The sequence below is a fragment of a genome, unplaced genomic scaffold (genome assembly GCF_019419815.1).
Source record: "Pyrus x bretschneideri cultivar Hongxiangsu unplaced genomic scaffold, Pyrus_bretschneideri_v1 Contig12, whole genome shotgun sequence".
NCBI lineage: Eukaryota > Viridiplantae > Streptophyta > Magnoliopsida > Rosales > Rosaceae > Pyrus > Pyrus x bretschneideri.
In genome coordinates, this window is record NW_025999413.1 from 4,869,460 (window position 1) to 4,894,612 (window position 25,153).

General features: G+C 38.1%; 5 protein-coding genes across 10 annotated transcripts; 3 read left to right on the forward strand and 2 right to left on the reverse strand.

Annotated features, from left to right (window-relative positions):
• Positions 1-75: 75 nt before the first annotated feature.
• On the forward strand, positions 76-414 carry LOC125474231. Its single transcript, XM_048577667.1, has one exon. It carries the CDS (start codon positions 76-78, stop codon positions 412-414), a length of 339 nt encoding a protein of 112 aa, XP_048433624.1.
• A 3,067-nt stretch (positions 415-3,481) lies between these two features.
• Positions 3,482-4,926, reverse strand: LOC103947886 (translation initiation factor IF-2). The gene has a single exon (XM_048577566.1). The coding sequence runs from the start codon at positions 4,721-4,723 to the stop codon at positions 3,653-3,655; it is 1,071 nt and encodes a 356-aa protein (XP_048433523.1). The 5' UTR covers positions 4,724-4,926; the 3' UTR covers positions 3,482-3,652.
• A 1,140-nt stretch (positions 4,927-6,066) lies between these two features.
• LOC103947841 (lipoyl synthase 2, mitochondrial) lies at positions 6,067-8,344 on the reverse strand. Its single transcript, XM_009358806.3, has 4 exons — positions 7,809-8,344; positions 7,501-7,712; positions 6,892-7,271; positions 6,067-6,468 (listed from the first exon to the last, which is right to left on the reverse strand). The coding sequence occupies exons 1-4, from the start codon at positions 8,246-8,248 to the stop codon at positions 6,349-6,351; spliced, it is 1,152 nt and encodes a 383-aa protein (XP_009357081.1). The 5' UTR covers positions 8,249-8,344; the 3' UTR covers positions 6,067-6,348.
• A 4,665-nt stretch (positions 8,345-13,009) lies between these two features.
• On the forward strand, positions 13,010-19,643 carry LOC103947842 (protein STRUBBELIG-RECEPTOR FAMILY 3). Of its 5 annotated transcripts, none has more exons than XM_048578096.1 (17): positions 13,010-13,398; positions 13,592-13,790; positions 13,981-14,110; positions 14,206-14,277; positions 14,757-14,822; positions 14,958-15,029; positions 15,121-15,192; positions 15,284-15,355; positions 15,429-15,497; positions 15,625-15,690; positions 15,797-16,236; positions 16,336-16,745; positions 17,493-17,764; positions 17,866-18,004; positions 18,553-18,689; positions 18,790-18,946; positions 19,199-19,643. In XM_048578096.1, exons 2-17 carry the CDS (start codon positions 13,670-13,672, stop codon positions 19,304-19,306), a joined length of 2,403 nt encoding a protein of 800 aa, XP_048434053.1. In that variant the 5' UTR covers positions 13,010-13,398; positions 13,592-13,669; the 3' UTR covers positions 19,307-19,643. The 5 variants fall into 5 exon arrangements, with proteins under 5 accessions (XP_048434053.1, XP_048434054.1, XP_009357082.2 ...); XM_048578097.1 differs by having other exon boundaries at positions 13,599-13,790; XM_009358807.3 differs by having other exon boundaries at positions 13,011-13,398; positions 15,432-15,497.
• A 1,247-nt stretch (positions 19,644-20,890) lies between these two features.
• On the forward strand, positions 20,891-24,408 carry LOC103947843 (secretory carrier-associated membrane protein 1-like). Of its 2 annotated transcripts, none has more exons than XM_048577568.1 (12): positions 20,891-20,948; positions 21,329-21,426; positions 21,545-21,607; positions 21,846-21,879; positions 21,963-22,085; positions 22,472-22,534; positions 22,616-22,709; positions 22,912-22,957; positions 23,046-23,113; positions 23,482-23,530; positions 23,737-23,802; positions 23,900-24,408. In XM_048577568.1, exons 1-12 carry the CDS (start codon positions 20,891-20,893, stop codon positions 24,014-24,016), a joined length of 879 nt encoding a protein of 292 aa, XP_048433525.1. In that variant the 3' UTR covers positions 24,017-24,408. The 2 variants fall into 2 exon arrangements, with proteins under 2 accessions (XP_048433525.1, XP_009357084.2); XM_009358809.3 differs by having other exon boundaries at positions 20,891-20,944; positions 21,319-21,426.
• The last annotated feature ends 745 nt before the right edge of the window (positions 24,409-25,153 follow it).

Genomic DNA, 25,153 nt, shown 5'->3' on the forward strand with positions numbered 1-25,153 from the left:
TGAAATGAAGAAACGCGCAACCGAGTTTCCCTCTTTTTTTCATCTGTTTCTCTGTGAGGCTTCGGTCTGAATCTAATGGGCAGTGAAGATAGGTGGCAAGGCATTGCTCTAGCTCCAGTAAATACAGACAGAGAAGAGGAGAAATGGAGGAGCTTCAACAACTCAGTGAATGCAGTTTCTTTAGGTTTTGTAGCAACTGCTATTCTCATCTCAATGTTTCTTGTGATGGCTATTTTTGAGAGATTTTTCAAACCCAGATCATCACAGCTGTCCACTTCAGCTCGCAGTACTACAACTACTACTCATTTGGATCTTCAGCCACAGATTACCTACAATGATTCCAAGCTTGATCACCACCACTCTCACAAAGTAAGCTTTTCTTTCCCTTCAATTGTTATTACTGCACAGATGTGAGTTAGACCAGTTGGATAGGGCTATTTTTCCGGTTCTTTCCTATATCTAGAGTATTTAAAATAATATTTTCTCTTCTTTCTCTTTGTTTACTTTCCTGTGGGGTGCACCATACACGTATAGCTAAGAGTGTGAAATTTGATGAGATTGTGTCAAAATTGGAAAACTCATGTTTTTCTTTGGATACTGATTTTCACATTTACGTTTTCTCCTTCTGCAATCATTCTCTTGTGTTTACCGGTAAATTCTTCTTTAATTAATTAAATTCAAGAGCTAGAAACGAAATGAAAGAATGCATGAGAGAAAAGAGAGCGAGGAAATCACTTTCGTTTTCTATTTAGCATTTCCGTTTGTTTCTTTGTGTGCATTATTAACATTTAGGCACTTTAGCTAATTGAAGAGTTGGTGGTTTAGTTTAAGGACAGGTCACAATGATTTAAGAAACTAAACATCAAAGATGACAGAGTGTTATTTGGAGTTTTCAGTTTCTATAGTGGCTGCATTATATGTAAGATTTCATAGGATCTGCATAATTATGCTTTACTTGATTAATGATTAATATCCAAAATCTTATGAATTAATTGTTAAATCACTAAAAATTGGTCATATTTTACTTCATTTTTCATTACAAGTGTTTGTAATGCTTTATCCACTCTTCTTATTCCTTTGGTTTTGTCTTTTTGACATGACACGTCATATGAAAAGAGAGATATAATACATCTTGTTGCACCTATATGTCTCTGTTTACGTGACAAGAAGAAAAGAAATAGGCACAATATGCACCCAGTTGCACCTAAGTTTTAGCCATGATTCACATCCTTTGCATTTTAATGCTCAAAATTGTAGGCAATAGAAGAGGGTGTTAACTAACTTAAGCCTTCCACAGTAGACCGGAAAAAAGTAGTGTGATACTAATATATTGAACTCGTATAAGAATTACACTTTTACATATGTCGGAAAATTTGAATGTGAAACTAATTTGTTGAACTCATTACTATAGTAGTAGTATTATAGAAATCAAATTTAGACTGCCTGATTTCTATATATAGGTCGCACTCACTCAAATTACTATGAAAGATCTTAATTACGTAAATAAAAGATATTTACTAGAATTCATCAGTTAGCAACAAGTACTTTTTTTTCCTTTTAAACTATTACCATTTACCCCAAATTTAAGCATTGGAATGGCAAACTTAATCACATGCTACAAGTACCAATGTTAGGAAATATTTTAATTTATCACACTTTCAAGTTACCATGTCAAATATAATGTTTATGCCTTCTATGATCTCGAAAACAACATGCATGCTTAATCTTTTTGTTAATCTATACATTTTACATATATAATCTTGAGTAAGTTATATCTTAATCACTTCTCGTAGACCACGTGTCCACACGACATTAAGCGATTTGGAAATTTAAAAAAAAAAAAAAATTGGATATTGTTTATGTATAACAGTTGAATTTGGTGTGTGAGAAAGGCTTGATTTGTGGAGAAGGTTACGCTATTCTGCTGACAGCTTAGTATTTTGGAAGATATATAATTGAAGGAATATTTTATTTATTTACTTTTTATTAACCTGCTCGTGAAGGGATGATTATAATATCAGGATTTATGTTCTAATCTTGGATTAAAAAGCTTGTTTTTATAATAATTTTGATTAAATTATCAACAGCATGCTGCATTTGAATCTTTAAAGTTAATAGCCACCAACCACGCCAGAAAAGCATCTTCCTCATCAGAACCCTCTTTTGGTTTTAGCGATTAATTTGGACATTTCTTCTAATTCAAAGTTTCCGATACCACGTGTCATAAAATAAATGAAGAGACACGAACTTATATTATAATATGTGAAGTACCACTAGAATATCCGGTACTTGAAAATATTAGCCTTATCATTTTGCTTGCTACAATGTGATATAGAAAATTAATTTTGCTCACTTGGGTTGCTGCCATGGTAGCTTCCAAAAGGACCAAAACCAACACATACTCCAATTTATATGTTTTGTATCAAATTTGTGCAGATGAGAATTTATGCCAGAGAAGTATCTGTGATGATGCCTGGGGAAGATATGCCTACCTTCATTGCACATCCTGCTCCTGCACCGTGTCCACCGGAGCACATCGCTTGGCCTCTCCATCAAACACAAACCGTGCCTTAATCCTGCATCGATCTAAATTTCAAGCTGACACAAGACATGGACACTGACAAGAAAAACCTAGTTTTCGTTAGTCCTTTCAGTTTCGGACATGATCGAATTAGGGTCAGTTGACGATCACATCAGTCTGTTGAACGAAGGAGGAAGCCAGGAACCGAGACTCATCAGCAGAACAACAATCATATGTACACATTCCGTTTTATGTATAAAGCTTTGGCTGTCATATCAAATTGCTTTTCTTGGTGTTTAGTTTCTAAATATCAAAATAATCCTCTATTGAGTAAACCCGAAACAAGGATTCGTGATACATTAGTCCTGAAAACGATGACTGAATTTCCTTCATTGTGTGAATGCACTAAGTGCGGTACATGGTGCGAAAAGTGGTAACGTTTATGCTTGCAGTGGTAGTGCTTGAAATAGTAGTGTTGTGCTTGGAGTAGAACATTCCACCGCGATGGAGCAACGTACCACTCTAACGATGTGAAGTTTCACTTAGTATGGACACGTAACGAAGAAAAACCGAGGGACGACAGGAAATTTCCTAGAAACAGTGGGATGCCGGAAGCTTGTATCCCTCAAAGGCTTGCACCAAAACCAATTTTGAAAAGGAAAGTACTGAGATGTCTTTGTCTTTCCCATCCCATCCCATTCCAAGAGAAGATACCGATTCCAGGACAAACATGTCCCGACACAACTTTGCAAATCTCCAACATTTGAAAGAGAGAAAAAACAACCACGAACCACAATTTTGCAAATCTCAACACAAACCGTGCTTTAATCCTGCATCGAGCTACCAAGGTCCGTCCGTCGGAGCACGCGCATGGTCTCATCCGATTGAGGGAGATGCCGAATGCGGCAGCTGTCATAACTAATTCACACAAAAGTACGATGCTAGAGCAACTCGAACAACTTTTAGATAAAAGACTCAATCTTTATACCATTTTCCAGATAATTTACATTGTTTCAGAAAGCAAAACATGTTTTGCCAACATTTGCTAGGAAAGTGCTTAATTCCACAGTACTTTCAGAAAGAAGAAAAGCACTTTCGTTTTGACAAAATGCAACCAGTAAAGAAGCAACTTTAGACAAAGATGAAGCACTCTAATGAAACCAGAGGGTTGTCGATGGAGGACTCATTCCCCTGCTGCGCAACGCCACCGTGTGATTCGTCCTCCTTTCTAGTTTTACCTTCATTCCCCAGCTGCGAAACCTCGCCGTTTGGTTCCTCCTCCTTTCTTGTTTTACCCTCATTCCCTTGCTGCACGACGGCGCCGTTTGGTTCCTCCTCCTTTTTAGTTTTGCCTTGTTTCTCAACTCCTCCCACTCCCAGCTGCGAGGAACTGCCACCAGCTGGTCCAGTCACCTTAGACGCCGACGGGCTTCTTCCCCTGCCCCCTCGACCCACTCCACCGGCCGTCCGGGTAGCCGGTGACCTCGACCTGGACGACACCGTATCGCGCCTCACTCCAGTGGGGCCACCACTGCGCTGCTGCAAGGTACTCAGCTGACCCGATTCCCTCCCGCGAAACGAACTCGTTTCAGTTCGATTCCTCTTCCCTATCGAAGGCTCCGATGCCCTCGCCAGAGGTCTGGCTGCTCTTTCCCTCCGGGTGGCGAGGTCGCCGGAGTAAGGACGCTTACTACGCGCCGCCGTTGAAGAAGCGCCATGCACTCTGGGACCCGCATCTCTCTTCTGTTTACTCGTAACCTCGTCGTCTCTGGCGTCAGTTATGGTGGTGGCGGTGGTTGCCGTCGAATATGAGAAGCTCTCGCTGAGGGTGACCCCACAAGGCTCCGAAGCCTGGGAAGGCTCGGCGGGGACGGCGATGTCGACGGCAAGCTCTTTGGGCGGCTGCTCTGGTTGGAGCTTCGGAGGCGAATGGGTGTCTTTCTCTGGGGTTATTTTGGGGATTTGGGGTTTGAAAATTGGGGTTTCGGAGAGAACCTCTTTCACCGACTCTTCTTCGATTTCAACAACCGGCGGCCGTGAGTTCGGCGGTGCAGCGGCTCTGAGTTGGGGTTTTGGGATACGGGTCGGGTGGGGTTCCGCGAGGGAGGATCTGGCGTGGAAGTGGCTGTTGTTGGGGCCATTTGGGTGGTGGTGTGGTGGCGGTGGGTTTTGGGTCTTGGCGGTGCCGAGACAACAACCCATTTTATGATTTTTTTGAAAGCAGAAATTTTCAGCTTACAGAGAGTCCTTTTGTACTAGTGACTCGCTAGTAGTGAGTGAAGTGGAGGTGGGAAATAAAGATTTGAAAATTTAACGGTCCTAAATTGGAGAGAGTCTGAAATCTGAATGAAATTGAAAGGGATTGGGGGTGACAGTGACAGAGAGCTGCAGATAGACTAGGCTACACTCGTAAATATCAAATGCTGGACACAAAAGTAACCAGAAGGATTAACTCTCCTCCTAATCTCTCTCCCCTTCCATCTTCTCCTATTTAAACGGTTGTGATTACGCTACGTTTACGTCTTGTTTTGAATTTTTTATATAGAGAATAAGACAAAAAGAAAAATGTGAGAGAAGGGGATGAAAGGGGATGGTAATAGGAAGGGAGAGAATCATACTAAAAAGTAACCCAACACGCTCACAAGAAATTTTTCAATGCAAGGAGTATAGCAGTCATAATAAAAGTGGTTAGACTTTTTTTTTTTCCTCAAGTTTTCAACCATTTATATTATGATAGTTAATGCACCGTACGTGTTTCTACCACACTAAAAAGTATATCCCCGCTCAGTTATTATATGGTAAATTTAAAATTTTTGTTCAACTACAATATTCCGTAATATTGAGTGTATCAAAATATTAATGTTTAAAATGAATAATGAATGTGATGTAAATAATTTGTTCTTTTAAATCTCACCCGTTTATTTTACATTTTATTGAATACAAGAGGTGAAAAACTTGATATTAGATATCATTAAACTCAATCACCATATCGAAGCATAATCAGTTATCAACATATCGTAATATTATTGATAACACCGATACTTTAATCACACAAATGTCAATATCGCTGAACATTTACATAACAAGTAACATCTTATTAGTTGGCCTAACCAAGTTTTTATGAAATCTCAAATGGAAGAGAGACTTTTAGTACGGACATAAGTTTAAGAAAACAAAGCAGAAAGATAAGATACCCCATACACCACCACCATCAATATTCAATATGGACCCCAGATCAGATGCCTGTGAGCTTGTGACCTACAAATTAAAGACATTGGGCATGAAAGCCCCCAGAAAAAACATAATTTAGGACCACAGTAGGACCGGCGGTCCGGCACTAAGTACTGCTACCAACAAACAGGTGGGACTTATAAGCAAGGAATATATTAACTACCCTGTCCATTCCTTCAGCATGATATTGTATTAAGTTTTATAAGATGGATCATCGGAAGGCGGCTTCCAGCAAGCCGCATTGGACATTTCGTGTGTGTTTAGTGCCAAAACTAGAATCCGAAACAAAAAACGGAGCACGTATACATGATCTATTATCGAAGAACGGGCAATTATTCTTGTTATTAAGTATTAATTAGCTGATTAACAGCAACAATCACAAGAATATAAGACCTCAACACCAGAGGGATATCTGATAATTACAATGAATTGAGAACACAATTGGAACTGATATCGTAACAAGACCAGGTAAGCTAGGGCCCTCTATAATCAGCACTTGTACAATACAGAGAATGAGCAGGAGGGAAAAGAATACAGACTGAAACCTCATGGTAAGAAGACATGAAGATTTTATGTGTAGGAAACAAACCCACTCATCACGAGGCAGAAACATGCGAAGATGAAGCCCGGTCTGATTCTATCATAGATTTGATGTAGTATTCGCCAGCTTTGTATGACGACCTTACCATGGGACCAGATGCCACATATCGAAATCCCTGTTCCATACAAAATATACACTTATTAAACTGTTATGCATAAAAGAGGATCATATGATAGTATGCTTGATAAAGTGAGATGGTATTGTATTAATTCATGCCATGAGATCCTTGTGAACAAATTTATATAGGTGAGGCGGGCCAGAAGATCTTTTCTTTATCATGTTGAACTCCCAATATAAACAGCTTAACCTAAAATTCGGTATCCTATCTGAGTGATACGAAGTGAATACTAGTAATGAGAAAAGGAAACACTAAAGATTTCTCGAACAAAGCACTACCAATACTGATTGCTGATTTAATAAAGTAGAGGACATATCAAGTCAACAGGGAAAAGCAAAATATGGAGGCAATACTGCTACCCTAGCCAAATAAGACATTCCCATAGCCAGCTTGGTTAAAAACAAAGGGATAGAAGAATACCATTTCCATGCCAAGAGCTCGGTATCTCTCAAAGGCCTCAGGAGTAATGTATTCAGACACAGGCATGTGGCGCTTCGAAGGTCGCATGTATTGACCAAATGTCATAACATCAACACCTGCTGCTCTCACCTTCTCCATCGTCCTAACAACCTGATCAGGTGTCTCCCCGCAGCCTAACATTATTGAAGTCTTTGTAAGTGTTCCTGCGGGAGCATGGTCTTTGGCCATCATTAAAACATCTAAAGATTGCTTAAAATTGGCACGGTGATCCCGCACTGCCCTCTGAAGCTCTTCAACTGTCTCAATATTGTGAGCAAGGACATCCAATCCGGATGTTGCAACTTTCTCTACGCAGCTCGAGTCTCCCCGAAAATCAGGAACTACAAGAAAACATGCAAAATCAACAGCACATATGAACTCTAATCACATAATTGCCAAACTTCACATCTATTAGCTTAATACTCACAACCTCTTAATCATATAAGCATAAAAGGGCAATATTTTGTCAACTCAACGTAAATGTTCTGAATTCCATACCGAGCTGACTCTATCATCCTAATTCACACATTATACTAAAAAAAATTCATTAATTAAAGAACAAAATCATACCCAAAGCCTCAATGAGCATGCTGGGTTTGAGCACCTTCAACTTTTGCACGGTCTCTGCAAAATGTCCGCTCCCTTGATCGGGCAAATCGTCCCGGTCCACGCTAGTAATCACCACATAATCCAAACCCCAAGAAGCAATCGCCTCCGCCACATTCGTCGGTTCATTAGGGTCCGGCGGTGGCGGAGTCCTGGAAGTCTTCACATTGCAAAACCTGAAAATTTCAACCCAAAACCAAAAAACTCCCATCAATGCAAAATCCATTAGACACAGCAATTATCTCACATGCACATTTCATCAAACAAACTACCTGCAACCGCGCGTACACGTATCACCAAGAATCATAATCGTGGCGGTAGCAGTGCCGGTCTCGCCGCCGGACCAGCACTCGCCGAGGTTGGGGCACTTGGCCTCCTCGCACACCGTGTGAAGCTTCAATTCCCTGAGCTTTTTCTTGATCTGAGTGTACTTTTGGCCGCCGGGGATTGACTCCTTCATCCATTTCGGCTTCGGGAGAGGGTTCTTCTTGGTTCCGACTTCGACGGAATACGGGCCTTCGCCTTCCACGAAGTCCGTCAGAATCGGAGACTCGGCGGCGAGGCGGGCCCGCAGGCCCGCCAGAGTTTGGGGGAATTGGGAGGAGGATGTCGCGGTTGAGGGCGGGGTTTGGGTGGAGGAGGAGGAGGAGGAGAAGGACCGGGCGGTCGATTTTACGATCCGAGCCGCTAGGGCTGTGAACCGGGTCTGCATCTCTCGTTGGGTTTGCGAGAATGCGATCGGAGACGGAGGGAGATTCAGATGGTTCGACGATGGTGGGGACGAAGAAGGTGATGAGGATTTGGTGGTTGGTTTGGTTGGCGCAGACAATTTTGGATCTGAAATCACGGCCCACGTTTGATTTAATTACGGGCCTGATATTTTGATTGTGGATTGGATCAGTTTTGGGTCATTGGGCCTGAGAAATTTACAATCAAACATTGTGGGTTTTTGGCAATCACATCAACCCTAATGTTAATGAGAGGTTGTGAGTTCGAGTTTCGTAGATTGCTAGTTTGATATCAATTTGATATGAAGGTGCAGAAGTAAAAGAAGTGTACGAACATCATTTTTTTAACTAAAATGTAAATAATTGTCCAAAAATCGTAAACAAAATGTAAATAAAAAATGTTTGAATCATTGTGTAATGTGTGATTAAGAAAAAAAGGAACAAATCAACGAGGTTCAACCAAATAGAGACATAGAATATAATTTGGGATAAGAGTAGGTGCCTCTAAGATTATTTTTAAACTCTTTTAAAAGTTAATTATGCAAACTCTTCAAGCTACGTAACACAATTTTGATAAAAATCATATCATTTTAAGATTTTTACACCCAGTGAATTGTTATGAGGGACTTGTGGAGGTTTAGTTTAGTTTCGCTCTGTCAATATCACTAGTACAAGAAAATGGAGTGTCTAGTCGACAAGGAAAAATAAGACTTTATTGAAGTACTGAAAATGTTGGAAACAAATAAAGGCCCTTATTCCTTAGTTTGGAAGAAAGGGAAACGAGGGGATTTCATGTGATTGGAGAGGATGGGATCAATTCGTCAAAGTATGTAGATTGGTCCCAATATTGAGAATTTATTCTGTACTTTATAGTAGCTTGATTATGTCGTGACTGCAATCTGAGAGATTTTTTGTATGCCGAAAACATAGTCTAGTACACCAAAAATAATAATACAATTGGTGAGAATCTTGAAAAATAAATTTGAATCAATTGTATTATTACACTTAGTATATTGAACTCTGTTCCCGGACAGTGAAAAATTAGACGTTGTGTTTGGTGGGGGAGTTCATAAATTGAGCAACTTTTTTTCTTTTGGTCTATATAAATTTAGCTATTCTAATGTGACAAATATAACTCTCATCACAAATCCGCACTTGCATGCATATATGGCTATGGTTTTCTAACAAGTGGACCCCTAAATTTTGTTGGCACCAATAATTATTTTTATAAACTGTCACGTAATATCATTGATTTAGTTATTCAAATATAAATAAATGACAAAATCTTAATTTTATAACACCCGCATATTAGTAATATTATGTGACGATGTAGTCGTCTAAAATAAAACAGAATATTGTGAGAACATTTAATTCAATCGTGTCAACTTCTGATTTATTGATTTGAGCAGCCAATAAGAGCATCAACCTTTAGTCGTGAACAAGTAGCATCTATTCAATTCAATTGAAAGGTCCAGTGGATTGAGGAGGGCACCACCGAGGGTCCTATAAATAATAATAAACATTCTCAGAGAGTAACGGAAACGGTTTGACGATGTCAAAATAAGCATTTGGATTAGGTAATGCATGACATACATGCCTTCTTCGACCTTTTGATTATAAATTGACAACATAACGTTGACATAACTGTTGAAATATTCTACATTGATCCTTTTTTTTTTTCTTTTTTAAGAAAAGAAGAATTTAAATTCTTAACCTTCCTTCAACTAATACATACGTTTGTTGTCATAAAACTTCACAGTTGTCGGACTGTACAAGTGATAATTAACAAGTTAAGAATAATATCGATGTTGTTGAAAGTAGGCATTTGATTCGCCTCTCTGATAATTTGACAAGAACAACAAATGATGTAAGTCAAAATATGTTTATTGTAGCTATTTGGCCTATAAATAACTGTACAACAATGGAATATTTAATTAGCATAGTTTAACATGCAGTCGATATTTACTTAGTTTAGATTAACATGCTCAAATGTTTACTTAGCTGAGATTAACAAGCACTTAATATTTACTTAGCTTAGCTTAATAATTAGTATGAGTGTGACTTGGATAGCCTTATTAACAGCTAAAAATCGGCTTATAATGTTGCTTTCTATGTCTTTCTCCTCCAACTCCATTACCAGATATGCCCATTCATTAACATCATCTTAATTTGAATCTCCAAATTTATGCGCATGACCTAATTTATTTTGTTTGAAGAAAAGGAGATTTCATCTTGCAATCTTTCCGACCATTAGAAATAATAGCCATACAGTATTTATGTCACACTCACCCTTTCTCAAGTCAAAATGGTATCAAAATCTTATACCAAATCACTATATCGAAGACAATAAGCTTTGCTCCCTTTTTTTTACTTTTTATATATTGTATATAAGGAAATGGAGCGTTTTAACTTACTCTACATTTCGAGACAAATGCTGCTTTATCATCATCATAAATTGAGCAATAAAAGGATCTCGCACAAACGCGTGAGACGATCTTAATTTTCAAGTATGAATGGTCAGAATCAGCTCACGCGCGCATGCACGACTATTAATCCACACATTTTTTACGTAAGTTTTATGAATAATGAGTTAGATTAGAGAAATCATATTACGTTTGTACATTGGGACAAGTGATAAATTGATCAATAATTGGGCAAAATTAACTAATACAATTAGTAGATAATCACCTCTTAGTTACATAATCTAGTAAACTAACCATCACAGTTGCACGTTAGCAGACAAAAGAGGCAGCTGCAAGCCTGCAACACACCAATTTCAGCGGTGTTGTCGCCGTGGTACGTGCCATTCGCGTTGTGGCTCTCTGTAATATACTATTTCTTCCGGGGACAAAACAGACAACTGCAAAAATATGATCAAATCGGATGACGTCAGCAAAACGACGCAAGCGTTGGCGTATTCGGTAATTAGCAACTTGTAATTTAACTTTATGAGTGCTTTTTTTTCTTTTGATTATTTTACTACTTTGTCTTTATTTAATTAAATTATTTCACCAAATTTGTCTTTTTTGCCTTTATAGAATAATAGTCGGTGGGCCTTAATTGGCAATTGTCAGACAGATTCTGCGACGAATGACAGCTAAAACCCGCCTTTCACTTATCAGATACCCATTTTTTCTTCATTTTTTCTTACGACATGGGTCCTTTTTTCTCCAATTTCTGCTTTTTCCAAAAGCCGCTTTTCCTCACCTCCAATTTTATTCCACACTCTAACATTTATGACCCAAAAAAAAAAAAAAAAAGATTGACGCTCCACGTCATCCCAACTGGCTTCTGGGAAAGACCAAAATTTATGACCGTTTGCGTAATTTTGCTTTGCAGCGGCTTCTATATACAGAGTATTGATATCCATTCTAATTTTCAATTTTTACGAGTTTGTTCAATTTCTGTCGGGGATCAAACAAATTAAAGAATATTAACAGCTAGAAATCATCAAAAATATTTAGGAGGTAAAAATACGTGTTTAAATAATAGTATCCTATGCTACTGAGTACTACTGTCTAGTGTACTCCTTTTTGTTTAAAAATGAGAGATTTTAAGTATAACTCTTATTAAAAACGAATTTGAATCGATTGTAACGTAGATAATATCGCTTGTTAAATAAAAATAACAGTATCCTACGTAAATGTGTGGTGTTGCATTTTGTGGGCATTTAATTGGCTGGACGAAAAAGCCCATAACAAGTTAAGAAATCATTCGACAAAACACGTGAAGGCGATAGAAAACTGGCGGGTATTATTGACTGTACGGTGTTTTATTGTAAGAAACTTTTGACATTTAGTTTTCTCGGTTTCTCTTTACTGACCACGTTACGCGCGAGTGGGAAGCGTGGCAACACATTTACCATGCCAAATAGTTTTGTTCACCAGGTTGAACAATGAACTAATTTCAGTCCAAAGGAAACAAACATCTCAATGAATATTTATTATTTTTTTTCATTTTATTTCTAATTTTATGGAGAAGGATGGAAATCTGGAATTAAAAGATCGTTTTTTAAAGCACGTTCTCTTTAGTTAATTCAACTTTTAAAAACTTTGTAAATGATCATATAATCTAACGACATTTAGTCTTTACTTTGTTGAAAGAAATCTTAGGTTCAAATTTCGCATTTAACTGTTGTAAATAAAAACTTTAGAACAAGAGTTATTCAAAAAGGACTTCACGATACGTAAGATGATATCTTTCTCCAATAAATTCAATTGATTTTCTACTTAACTTGAAAGTATTTTGAGATCACATAATAATTAGAGGCATTGTACATTATATTTCAAAGAAGGAAAACTTCTTGAATAAAGCATATCAGTAATGCGCTCAATCTTTACAAAACTAACATGATAGTCATCCTATTGGAAATGCTCTAATAACAATCAAATACAATGTTAAATTAATTAGATATATTATCAATCGAACATAATAATAATTACAAATTTAGATATACTCACAAGATTTATCTTCCTTACATATTGAAGAAAAATGAATTCGAACCATATTATTTATCTCCAAATTTATGTGTTGCAGAAAAATAAAAATGATTCGAAATTTTACTATATTTAGAAAAAAAAAATTCCGATGTAAAAAATTATAACACGCGCTCCACGCAGAGCGTGGACTTGATGTTTATACTTTTCTTACAAAGAGATAAGTATGACTTACGCACACACTTAGACTGTTCCTCAGTTGAATAAGTTTAGAGAGAGAAAGACAGAGAGAGAGAGTGGGAAGAGAGAGAAGAGTTTCAAAGCTTCACAGCACGTCCTCCTTCTCCCTCACTCTTTCTCTTTCTCCGCCTTTCCGCATTTGCCTCTGCCTTTTTCTCCCACTCTTTCTTTTCTCCCAAGGCTTAAAAAACAATTTCCGGTAATTACCAATCCAAATTATGACGCAATAATTCTGTTGACGTCCCTCACTTCCGCAGCTACATTGCTTCTTAATTCGTTGAATCTTAGCTCTTAAGGTTTTTTTATTTTATCTTTTCCTGCTAAAATATTCCCAGATAAACAAATCACTACCTTTTCCAGAAAGCTCTCTGCATTTCTTCCGCATTATTTATTTCAATAATCTCCATTGATTTCACTCAGCGTTTGCTTAGTTATTATTTCACCTCTCCACTTTCTCTGTAAGTTCATCCCATTGCTTTTCTTTTTACGAGAATCACATGCTTCTGTATATTTGATTCTCTTGTGAAGTTGTTTATATTTGTATTTTGGCAATTGGGTTTCCATTTTCTGGGAAATTAAGATCATGGGTTGTTTTATTTTTGTATAATTAATAATTATGTTTTAATTACGTGGTTTTTGTTCTTGGATTAGTTTTCAGATTGGAAGATGATTTGTTAGTGATTGGATAGAGAAAAGGAGAATTGAGAAGTATTCCAAAACTTGGGATCAATGGGAAGGAAGAGATCTGTTTTGGAGCACAAGAACTTGAAGATCTATGCTGCGGTTTCAGTGGGGTTGCTTTTGATCTACTTTGCTCAAGTTTCTCTTGGAGCAACTAGTTCTACTGATGGTAATTCTCTACTTATTCGATAGGTTTTTCGCTGTAATGTGGCTTCGGTGTGGCGTTTTTCGGAGTTCATATGCGTTGGTTTAGTGTAATTTTGTGTGGAAACATGTTTACTTGATTGTAGTTCTTAATTCTTATGGTTAATTGGAGATGTAACCACTTATTGGATGTGTTTTACTTGTGGTTTGATCAGTTGCTGCAATTAACAACTTACACGCTGCGCTTGGCACGCCTGTGCTTCCCAGGTGGACTTCTGCTGGAGGAGACCCGTGTGGTGAAGCATGGCAAGGTGTTCAATGCAACGATTCTGTAATATTGGAAATGTACGTTAATCTCTTGCTCGCCTTCTTTTATTGATAGAAATTTTTAATCGTAACATGTAAATTGTCAACGGCTTATGGTTCTAATGATTTTATAGAGTTCTTAATGGCGCTAATTTGGGAGGAGAACTGGGTGAAAAGTTGGGAATGTTTGCTTCAATACGGGTTATGTAAGTTGTACTTGCTCACTCTCTCTCTGGTTGAACTTGATGTGTGTTTACGTGTGTGAGGTTGTTGGTTTGTTATATCTTTTGCTTCAAGTTATTTTTTCATTCACTGGCATTAAAATCCTTTATATTGTTCTTCATTTCAAGATAAAACTGGCAAAATGGGAGTGATATGCAAGAGGGGTTGATTGCGAGTAGATTTTTCTGTTTAAAGTTAGCTGCATGTTTTTTTACATGAAGTTATTTACATTGGATGATAGTGTGGGTGCCAAGCTCATTCCTAGATGGTGTTCGACATGGCTTATTAGGATGATAGTGCATTTGACAATGTGAATTGTTTCAATTGTGCATGTGCGCGCCACATATAGAATGCAAACTGTCGGGGAATAATCGTAGAATACTTGCCTCACATCATAATATGTAGCTGACCTTACGTTTTTTTTATACATTTGTGGATTATTGACATTGGTGTTTGTGTGCAGAAATCTAAGCAACAATCATATCGGAGGAAGTATTCCATCCAATTTACCTGCCACCCTGCGAAGCTTGTATGTTCAACCTCTTTATGGAATTATAATGTTGTACTGCAAATAATTAAATACTAGCCCGAGACTGCTGAAATATTTCTACCTGTTGTGCTCACATCCTTGTGCAAAAGATTTGATAGTCTTTACCTTTGGCAGTTTTCTTTCAGGTAACCAATTCACCGGAAGCATCCCAGATTCTGTAGCCTCGTTAACTGTGCTCACAGCAATGTAAGTCATCAATTTGCTAGCTTTTGGTACAGCACAGCAGCTCCCAGTTTTTTCTGTGACTGTTTCTAAGTTATGCTATTTCGCCAATCAGGTCTCTTAATAATAATCAATTAACCGGAGAAATACCAGATTCCTTCCAAGGCATTCCAGGGTTGACCAACTTGTAGGTTCTTATTCTGAACTATTGGGAGTTATACTTTCCAGACTACTATTGTTGTCTATTAGTGGCTGATATACACATTTACTGTTTGCAGAGATTTTTCCAGTAACAATTTGAGCGGCCAACTGCCACCCTCTCTAAGAAACCTAATAACCCTGACCACTCTGTGAGTATCTTGTGTCTGAGGTTTTTCAATAAGCATACTTTATCTCGATGAGTTGAGCTAACTCCTCTATTAGCAGACATTTGCAGAACAATCAGCTGTCTGGAACCATCGACGTTTTGCAGGATCTTCCCCTGAGTGACTTGTAATCCTCTAAACAATTCATGTTATTTGTCATATACAGTACTCAGAAGTTTATAATTTTATCTTGCCTTCTGATTATGTCTGCTGTTTCTTTCCCATCGTAAATGATTTTCTGCCTTGTTGAACAGGAATATAGAGAACAACCTTTTTGCTGGACCCATACCTGAAAAGTTGCTCAGCATCCCGAATTTCAAGTGCGGTTTCACACACTGTAGACTTATCGTTAAATGAAGCGTTAAGTTTTATTGTTATCAAGGAAAGAGATTCTGCACATAGCTAATTCTTATATTTGTAATGCAGAAAAGATGGGAATCTATTCAATTCTTCTCTTGCTCCAGTCGCTCCACCAACATCCCCGTTGACTCCACCCACATCCACATCGAGTCCGCCAGCAGCTCCACTGCCATTTTGGGGACCACCTACTGGGAAAACACCTGGCAGAAGTCCTCCAAAAAATGGGACGGTTGATGGACCATCTTCACAAGATACATCAAATTCTGGAAGGCCGAAGAAATTTCTAACTAAGAAAAGGGTGGTTGGAATATCAATTGGAGGGGCTTTCGTGTTTATTATTTTTATACTAGCGATTCTGTTTTTTATGCCAAGACGTAGTAGACGAAGAGAAGAGGCTGACGGAATTTCCAATCGGCATCAAATAGGTGCATATACTGGTGACAGGGAAAATCCTCCCGGGGACAATGGGTCCTTGGTGGTTCTACCGACCAATCAAATACAGAAGGGTAACTTCTCTCACTTTTTTCTTCAGTTTAATTTCTTTCTTCAGCCGTCCAATTTTATTCATCTTATTCTAAGAAACTCACTAAAATCTTGGTGAACAGTTCCAAAAGAAGCAGTTGTGAGGCCGAAAGAGGATGATGAATCAGAAACCAGAAGAACATGGGCAATTCCAAAGCCAAATGATGAGCAAGATAGAAAGGTACATAAAATGGCTGCAGCACCAAAGCGAGAGGATAGTTTGAGTGCACTTGATTTGTATTCGATGCCTGCTCCTCCTCCTCCACCTCTCCCTCCTCCACCACCGCCTGTTCCGAAGGTCATTGTGAAGCCAATTGTGCCTACGGAACTGCCTACGCAGAAGCCTGCCACCAAAAGTCCAAACCGTACAATTTCTGCAAAGCCGTTTACCATTGCTTCCCTTCAGCAACATACAAACAGCTTTTCTCCGGATAACCTTCTAGGATCAGGCATGCTGGGAAGTGTCTATAGGGCACAGCTACCTAGCGGAAAGGTCTGTGTTTTTATGATGGGTTTTGCTTTTATTGCATATACCTAATGGCTGAGTCGTTGAATGAAATTTATGTTTGGTGCTTGTTTTGTACCATTTTAGTAATTTCGTTATGCTAGGTCCACCAGCATTGCTTGATTGCTTTCAACAGCTTTCTTGTTTACAGTTTATTTATTATCTGCTATGTGTACTTCAAACCTGAGAGTTCTTTCTGAACCATAGGATCGATGAAATAACCATGTGGCATGGGTACATCCAATTCTTTATATAGGGATTCGGTGCTTCATGTTCATTATGTGATAAGTTTTTAGAAAACCAAAACCCATTTTTCCCTTCATTCCAAGAATATATAAATTGACATGTAGAGAGTTTCCATTTTCATTGACATCAAATGTCAAATTTGATAAGCAAGTTCAGGACGATCAAAATCAAGCTGTCAAACTTGATAAGCGATTTCAGGGAGACTTCATAATATCTATGAATTTCACTTTAAGCAGAAAAGATGTGGATATTTTACTTTATAAAGACTAAAGGTTAAATGAAGTCTTATCTACATTTGCAAAAACATCAAGGCATAGGACAGAGTTGCATGAAGAGAGTTATTTCATTTTTTCAGGTACTTTTGTATGCATGAAGATAATCTTCTCCCTTCCCGCGTCATGTGCTTCTATATCTTGTGATCGAGCAGTTTCTGTTATATGGATAGAATAGTTTAGAAACTGACACTATTCTTTTGGGATGCTTTTGCAGCTACTTGCAGTCAAGAAATTGGACAAAAGAGCTTCTAGTCAGCAGAAAGATGACGAGTTTCTTGACCTGGTAAACAGCATTGACAGAATCCGGCATGCTAATGCTGTCGAGCTTATGGGTTACTGTGCAGAGCATGGTCAAAGGCTTCTTATCTACGAGTATTGCAGTAATGGTTCACTGCATGATGCTCTGCACATAGATGATGAATTCAAGAAGAAACTCTCGTGGAATACTCGTATTAGAATGGCACTTGAAGCTGCAAGAGCCTTAGAGTGAGTACAATTTCCAAACATAGTCATGACACTTCTTTTTCCCTGATCAAATGGTAATCGGAGATACAGTGAGTCTAATCCGTTTTGTTTTGTTCGAGAAGGTATTTACATGAAGTCTGTCAGCCACCTATTGTACACAGAAATTTCAAGGCTGCCAACCTTCTCCTTGATGATGACCTTTCCGTGCGCGTTTCTGACTGTGGCTTGGCTCCCTTGATATCATTGGGATCTGTGAGTCAGGTGAGTCATAGTTCTACAATTTTTTTAGTTGCTTTTTTTCTACAAAGGGTCACGAGTCACAAGTTCATAACCAACATTGACGACTTAAGTGTTTTGGAGAAATTTATTTTATTTCTTCTTCATGATTTTAATTAGTAGGAGAATTTTTTGTGATGGGTGCTTTCTCCATTTTGATTGTATACAAGTATAGATAAATAGCCTGCAAATGAACAGTAACAAAGAAAAGTAGTGTAAGAACGGAAACGATTCCTTTGCATCTTAAATGGATGTAATTTTGCATTCTAATGTTAGCCAATATACATTTGCTTTTCCCTGATAGTTTTGTAGCTTTTGGTCATTCCCGTCGGTTTGATTTTCCCTTCCTGACCTCGAAGCTTGCTTATTGGACTATCAGTCTTCCTTGTTACTTTGTTTTTGAAAGACTTGCAGTTTCTTGATTGTCCACTTGGGCTTTTCAGGCACACTATTGTAGAGCCATTGAACTGATGATACTACTTACCGTCATCGCCAATGCTACTTACTAATACTAAATTGTTTCTTACTATCAGTTGTCAGGACAGCTTCTATCGGCCTATGGTTATGGAGCTCCAGAATTTGAGTCAGGAATTTATACTCATCAGAGTGATGTTTACAGCTTTGGGGTGGTAATGTTGGAACTATTAACTGGCCGGAAGTCCCATGACAGGTGAGAAGAATGACAAATTCAAGTTCTTAATTGCATTCTCACCCCCTTCCTCTCGACTCCTGCTTAATTTGTTTAGTATTTGAAAATTTTGAATTTACAGCACAAGGAACCGAGGGGAGCAATTCCTGGTTAGATGGGCCACTACCCAGCTTCATGACATTGATGCACTATCGAGGATGGTTGATCCTTCTCTAAATGGACAATATCCTACAAAGTCTTTATCGCATTTTGCAGACATTATATCTCGATGCATTCAGGTGAGCAACACCTTTTTGACTTCTTAAATTATGTAGTTAAGTAAGACTTTGTTTTATGGAGTTTGGGACATAATATTCTTCAACACGGGCATCAATCGGTCGGTAGACATAAATTACCTGGTATATCTATTCGGTCAAAATATATAACATGCTTTAAATGCTCATACGCATAAGTTTGATTTACCATATATGTTGTTTTACTACCTCCACTTCAAAACGAACCATATTCCTAACACGGATTGCATTCTACAGTCGGAGCCAGAGTTCAGGCCACCAATGTCTGGAGTTGTCCAAGACCTATTAGACATGATACGGCGAGAGCCTAATGGCAGTGGATCAAGTGAAGACTCACTCTCATGAAAAAAGACCTAATGACCACACTGTTAATGATGGGGATGCACTAGTTGCGGCTACTACTAAGAAGAGACATCCGCGTAAACATGCAGCAGATGATTGCCGGAACTGTCACCACCAACGTTTGCATCACAAGCGTTTCCAGAAAACTCACTGCAATCAACCAGACAAAGGTTCTGGATGTGAATAGCCCTACAGTCCGATTTTAGTGTTCGATATTTTGTGGTCATTCTATTATTATTTTAACTCGTGCAACGTCGTCTGTCCTGAAAAATTAGCTAACCAATTGTTTGGCAATTTGTCACTAGAAATTCTTGATAGTGAATGATTTTCGGCTTGTGTATATCTGTGATGCCTTACAAACTTGATTTGCTACCGGTTCAGGCGTTCTATTCCATTTCGTAACCGATCTGCACTGCGAATTTTCGACGGATTGAAATGCCGAATACCCGAATCACTTGTAAGGAATGGCAGGAATTTGATTCGTTCTGTCATTAGGTTCTTCACTCACAGGCTGATCTGATTGTAGTTTTAGCAACTTTTTGTGAATGCCTGAGTGAAGATGAAGTTAAAACTGGTTTTGGTACGACCAATTGGGCTGCATGTATTCCGATTTCCGCAGTATTTGATAAATTGCTCACATGTGAGGAGGTATACTGAAATATAAAGACGTTACATAGACAATTTACGTGTGTCGGAGAGTAAAAGTTAATAATAATTAGCGGTTGGTTGAAACCATTTTGATAGGTGTTAAATAGTTAAAACAAATTTGATAGCTTAGTGATTGTGGTTGTATTTAATCACCGCTATTTTCGTTCCCTTGATGCATTCCTGTAATGCAAGACTAGAAGAATTTGGAAAATATACATGTGAAGGTCCCTTGAGGACCATCCAAATGTTTTGTACAAGTTCCTTTTGTACCTACCAAGTATTTGATGTAATGCATTTTAGGCATATCTCGACAGGTTGCGTCGATATCACAGACAAATTTTTATCCAAACTTAAACCTTGAACATTGAGACCTCATAAGATTCAAATTCTGAATTTACAACTGAACGCACATGAACCATTTAAATAGTAATCAAATCCAATACATGACGATGTTACGCGCCTCTTACATTTAAATTTAATTTCTATCGATACACTAAATGAAAATAAATCTAGTGAGTGTGACAGTCTTAATTAAATAAATACGCCTCCAAATCTCACTGATAAGGAAATGACTGAAAACTACGATTTTTTTCTTTCCATTTTTTAATGTCTAAAATATGACACGTCGGATCAAACAGAAGGCCCCACACCGCGCTTCCCCGCCAAACGGTTTTATATAATATTTTCTCTGATTTTCTGTTTCAATTTTCCCAGGAAACAAACGGCTCCCACTAGAACCAAGGCCGTACGTACACTCTTTTGTCTCACCAATCAACCGCAATAACCCCTCTCTCTCCCTCCCTCTCTCTCTCTCTCTATCCCTCTCATTTTCCGTGATCGACGATTCCGATTCCCAAAACCTCTAACTCTCGCATTCCCGATTAGGATTCCCATTGTTGTCGCACAGTCACCAGAGCGTGGATCTCCTGGTTCGCCCCCATGAATCGATACGATCCGAACCCTTTCGCCGACGAGGAGGTCAATCCCTTTGCGGTGAGTGCCGTTACAGACCTACATTTACGTATACGAGTTTTCGGTATTGGAATTGCTGAAATGTTGCGCGAAATCTTCAATCTGTTTCCGTTTCTCTTTGATATTTGATTGCAACAAGAATTTGAAATCCGCAATGTAGCGTCCGTTTACGTTATTAGAAAAGGAAGAAAATGAAAGAAATAAAATGTTTTTGGGTATGTGAAATTGGAGAATTTGATCTGACTGGAGGGGATGTTCCCGCCCCCTTGCATCCGAGCTTGTATTGCTTCCATTCCTGTAGATTAGAGTAGTTTAGAATATCGCATTTGTAAAGAACGTTCCTTTCATTTGTAACTTTCCATTTTACTACGTTTTTTGTTTTGTTATATTTGTAGAATCCTGGAGGTGGAGGTGTTGCCCCTGCAAACCCAAGGCTTTCGCCCCTTCCTCCGGAACCCTACGATCGCAATGCAACAATTGATATTCCTCTTGATAATTCAAAGGTAGGTCAATACATGCAGGATGCTGAGTCACATTGTCAAGGCTTTTTTTCATCTGTTATTAACTTGTTTTACAAGCAATTAATGGTTTCTGTTTCCTTGTTATTTTTTGTTGCTTTAGGGTTTACAAGCAAAGGAGAAGGAACTCAAAGCTAAAGAGGCTGAATTGAAAAAGAGGGAACAGGTGCCTTCCCACAAACAAATTTCCCAGACCGTTACACGTAATTGTTGCAATGAGAACAAGAATAATCAACCACTTTTGATTGAATGTTTCGGTGAACAAAGTATTTGATCCAAGTTTTTTTGTTTGGACACCATTATACAGTCCTTGCAACATTGATTTAAATGAGATTTTTATGCTTTTAGACAAGTTACTCTTCTATTTAGTAAGTGGAGTTTATGATGTTATTATCCATTTCCAGGAACTAAAGCGGAAAGAAGATGCCATACAACGAGGTTCATCCTTTTTCTGATATGTTCTTGTGAAAAACTATGATACCCAAAGTCCAAATTTGTGATTCCCTTGTTTTGTTTGGCAGCTGGAGTTGTTATAGAGGAGAAGAACTGGCCTCCATTTTTCCCCATCATCCATCATGACATTGCAAACGAAATCCCAATCCATCTACAGAGGATCCAGTATGTTGCGTTCACAACATATTTGGGTAGGTTAAGTTTTATTTAATTTCTTTTGTGATCGTCCATACAGGTGCCTCAGTTTGCACATGATATTTGATTGCATAGTTTTCGTTGATCGCTTTTTTTGTTGTACATACTTTAGTAGTTTGAGATTAAAACTGCTTAAAAAAGTTATATCATTGCCAGAAAGCAGGATCTAGAGGCAATATAGATCGCATGCTTTGTTCAAACTTACTTCTTACAATTTTCAGAGCTGAGATTTGCTTTTGCTTTATTTGGTTGGGTTGAGTCGATCTTGTTGAACTTTTTACACCGTACCTTGTTTTGGTACCAAAAGATCTTCTAAGTTCAAACTATTAAATCAAATTGTTCTGTGGTTGCTTAAATTGACAAAGTTCATGGCATCTCTCAGGTTTGATTGTGTGTCTTCTGTGGAATTTTCTGGCAGTTACCGTAGCCTGGATCAAGGGAGAAGGTTTGATCTGTGACCTAGTGTAAACGTATTAACCATTATAAATAAACTCATAATTTAGTCTGAACTTGTATCCTCTTGCAGGTGTAATAATTTGGCTTCTGGCTATAATCTACTTCCTAGCAAGTGTTCCTGTAGCCTATTTCGTCTGGTATCGCCCTCTTTATCGTGCTATGAGGTAATTAAAATTCCATGGATATGACCTTGTTGTACATCACTATGCCAAAACTGTTACGAGATTCGAGGCCTATGCATTTGATGATTGTGCACTTCTCTGTCATTTGTCCAACCTATCTTATATCTTATACTTTTTTTTTCTGTTGTTTTTTCATCCTAACATATTAGGTCTCATAGTTGTAATTATGTACCATCTATTACAGGACTGATAGTGCTCTGAGTTTTGTTGGGTTTTTCTTGTCTTATCTGGTGAGTTTATTTTTGTTCTTCCTGCAGTTACATTTTCTGCATTCAAGATGTGAAAATTAGCTCACTTTCGTGCCCTGATTTTTTGCAGCTCCATATTTTGTTTTGTATTTACGCTGCAATTGCTCCTCCAATCTTTTTAAAAGGGAAATCTATCACGTAAGTTAAGTTTTCTTAGCTGTGCAGTCTACAAGGTTTAGTAATGGCTCAGTTACATTCATTCTTTCGTTTAGGGAGGAACGAGGCAGATATACAAAATGAATAAGGGATGCATCATTCAAAATCATACTTTTCAGCTTGACATTGCTCTAGTGTATAATTTGCATCCATGTGTGGGCTACTCCTATAATTATGATTTCGTGCAGATCTTGTTAGTTAAACTGTTCTCCCAATATTTGCTTCTTCTAGTCGTATTCCATTTGTCGTAATGAAATGATGTATATTAATCATATTTCCTCCTGAATACTGTTTTCTTTCTGTTCTGAAGCTGTTTTTTCTATGGTGATGATCTGTGATCATGTTGACAGGGGTATTTTGCCTGCCATAGAACTGCTGAGTTACAATGTTTCGGTTGGGGTAAGTTTCGGGCTTTCAGTATCCCATGTAGGCTTCAAGATAGAGACAAATTTGTTTTTCAGCTAGAAAGTAATCTAGCAGTGTTACTGACAAGAATTTCAATACAATCGAAAACCTTGAACTGTTATTCTGCTCTGTCAGTGGTTTGAATTTTTCTTTTGAGTTGATGACCTGGTGAAGACTCAGACTTTGTTTCTTCCTTTCAGATACTCTACTTGATTGGATTTGGGTTGTACGTCTGCGAAACCCTTCTCAGCATCTGGGTTATTCAGGTTCGACGATTAACCACCTTGCATTATTCTCTTGCCCTAACTCTGCATTTCCTCCCCCTCCCCATCGAAACTAATTCTTCGTGTGTCGCATTTGCAGCAAGTATACACGTATTTCCGAGGCAGCGGAAAGGCAGAACAGGTGAAGCGGGAGGCTGCACGAAGCACCATGATGGCAGGCAATGTGAAGTGGCGAAAACCTATGGATTTCGGGTAGAAACTTGTTAGGATTGTTTTTTTTTTTTTTTTTGGTCAATGGTTTCTTCACAAACCAGAAGATTTTGGGGATACTAGTATCTTGTTAGGCTGTGCAGTCAGATGGATGTTGCTCTTTGAGTTCCTACTTTTGTTCATTGAGTGGTAGTTCATGATTTTTAGTCACATAGGCCTTCCTTCGATTGTCTCTACAGTTTTGAATTTGCTTCAACTTCAGTCTCTGTATTCATATATAAATAATTGAAAACATTAACGTGTTTGGTAACTGTTTCGCTTTCAAGTGAAAATTAGTTCGAAAGTTATTTGATGAACGTTTTCGCTTTATGTATAACTAGGAAATGATTTTTTTTCTTGGGATCCTATTGTAAATTTTGTTGTCGAGAACATGTGACATAAAGTCCTGTGACACTTTTCGAAGTAAGGATGGATTTTAGTTGAATAGTAATTATTAAATTCATTGAATTTAATTTTCATACACTTTTATACTTCAAAAGTAATTATGAAATAAGTACTTATATTTAATGCTGACCATCAAAGTGCTTCTGACTCTAGTTGATAAGGAGTGTGATATTTACACATCATTTTTTACTTCTGACATACATTTTTAATTTTTGACTTATCGGATGAATTGAAGAAGATCAAGAAACAGAAATTCATAAGAGGTGTTTGAGAAGTGAAAAATTGTGTGTGGATAGCACATCCGTGGATAAAATATAACTCAGAAGTGTTTATACCTCACAAAAGCACACAGGCCTCGTTTGGCAGCTCGGACTGTACTGACTATTTATGTCGGATAGGATAAATAGCCACCAGATAGTAATGACTAAATTAGTCGGGTGTTTGGTGCAGTATCAGACTAGTGACCGTATTATTTATACTATATTTGATATTATACTAGATAGGAGGAATCAAACTTAAAAAAAAAAAAAAATTTAAAAAAAGTGAAATCATTTTTTTGTTCCCAGATCTCTCCGCACCCCCCAAACACCCTCCCTCTCTCTCCCTTCTTCTTCCCCGACTGCAGAAGAATCCCAAATTATTGTTCCCCAGCTCTCTCCGCCACACCCCCCAAACGCCCTCCCTTTCTCTCCCATATTCTTCTTCCCCGACTAAATAATCTGGACGTTTTGGTTGGTTT

Bases quoted from the DNA above. Each gene is read 5' to 3' on its own strand.
- LOC103947843 (XM_009358809.3), top strand. From the start codon at position 20,891: ATGAATCGATACGATCCGAACCCTTTCGCCGACGAGGAGGTCAATCCC. The intron at 21,880-21,962 runs GTTCATCCTTTT...TTTGTTTGGCAG, and splicing joins AGAAGATGCCATACAACGAG to CTGGAGTTGTTATAGAGGAG. The intron at 23,531-23,736 runs GTAAGTTTCGGG...TCTTCCTTTCAG, and splicing joins GTTACAATGTTTCGGTTGGG to ATACTCTACTTGATTGGATT.
- LOC103947886 (XM_048577566.1), bottom strand. From the start codon at position 4,723: ATGGGTTGTTGTCTCGGCACCGCCAAGACCCAAAACCCACCGCCACCA.
- LOC125474231 (XM_048577667.1), top strand. From the start codon at position 76: ATGGGCAGTGAAGATAGGTGGCAAGGCATTGCTCTAGCTCCAGTAAAT.
- LOC103947842 (XM_048578096.1), top strand. From the start codon at position 13,670: ATGGGAAGGAAGAGATCTGTTTTGGAGCACAAGAACTTGAAGATCTAT. The intron at 14,823-14,957 runs GTATGTTCAACC...TACCTTTGGCAG, and splicing joins CCTGCCACCCTGCGAAGCTT to TTTTCTTTCAGGTAACCAAT. The intron at 15,193-15,283 runs GTAGGTTCTTAT...TACTGTTTGCAG, and splicing joins ATTCCAGGGTTGACCAACTT to AGATTTTTCCAGTAACAATT.
- LOC103947841 (XM_009358806.3), bottom strand. From the start codon at position 8,248: ATGCAGACCCGGTTCACAGCCCTAGCGGCTCGGATCGTAAAATCGACC. The intron at 7,713-7,808 runs GTAGTTTGTTTG...TGAAATTTTCAG, and splicing joins ACGTGTACGCGCGGTTGCAG to GTTTTGCAATGTGAAGACTT. The intron at 6,469-6,891 runs GTATTCTTCTAT...TGTATGGAACAG, and splicing joins GAGCTCTTGGCATGGAAATG to GGATTTCGATATGTGGCATC.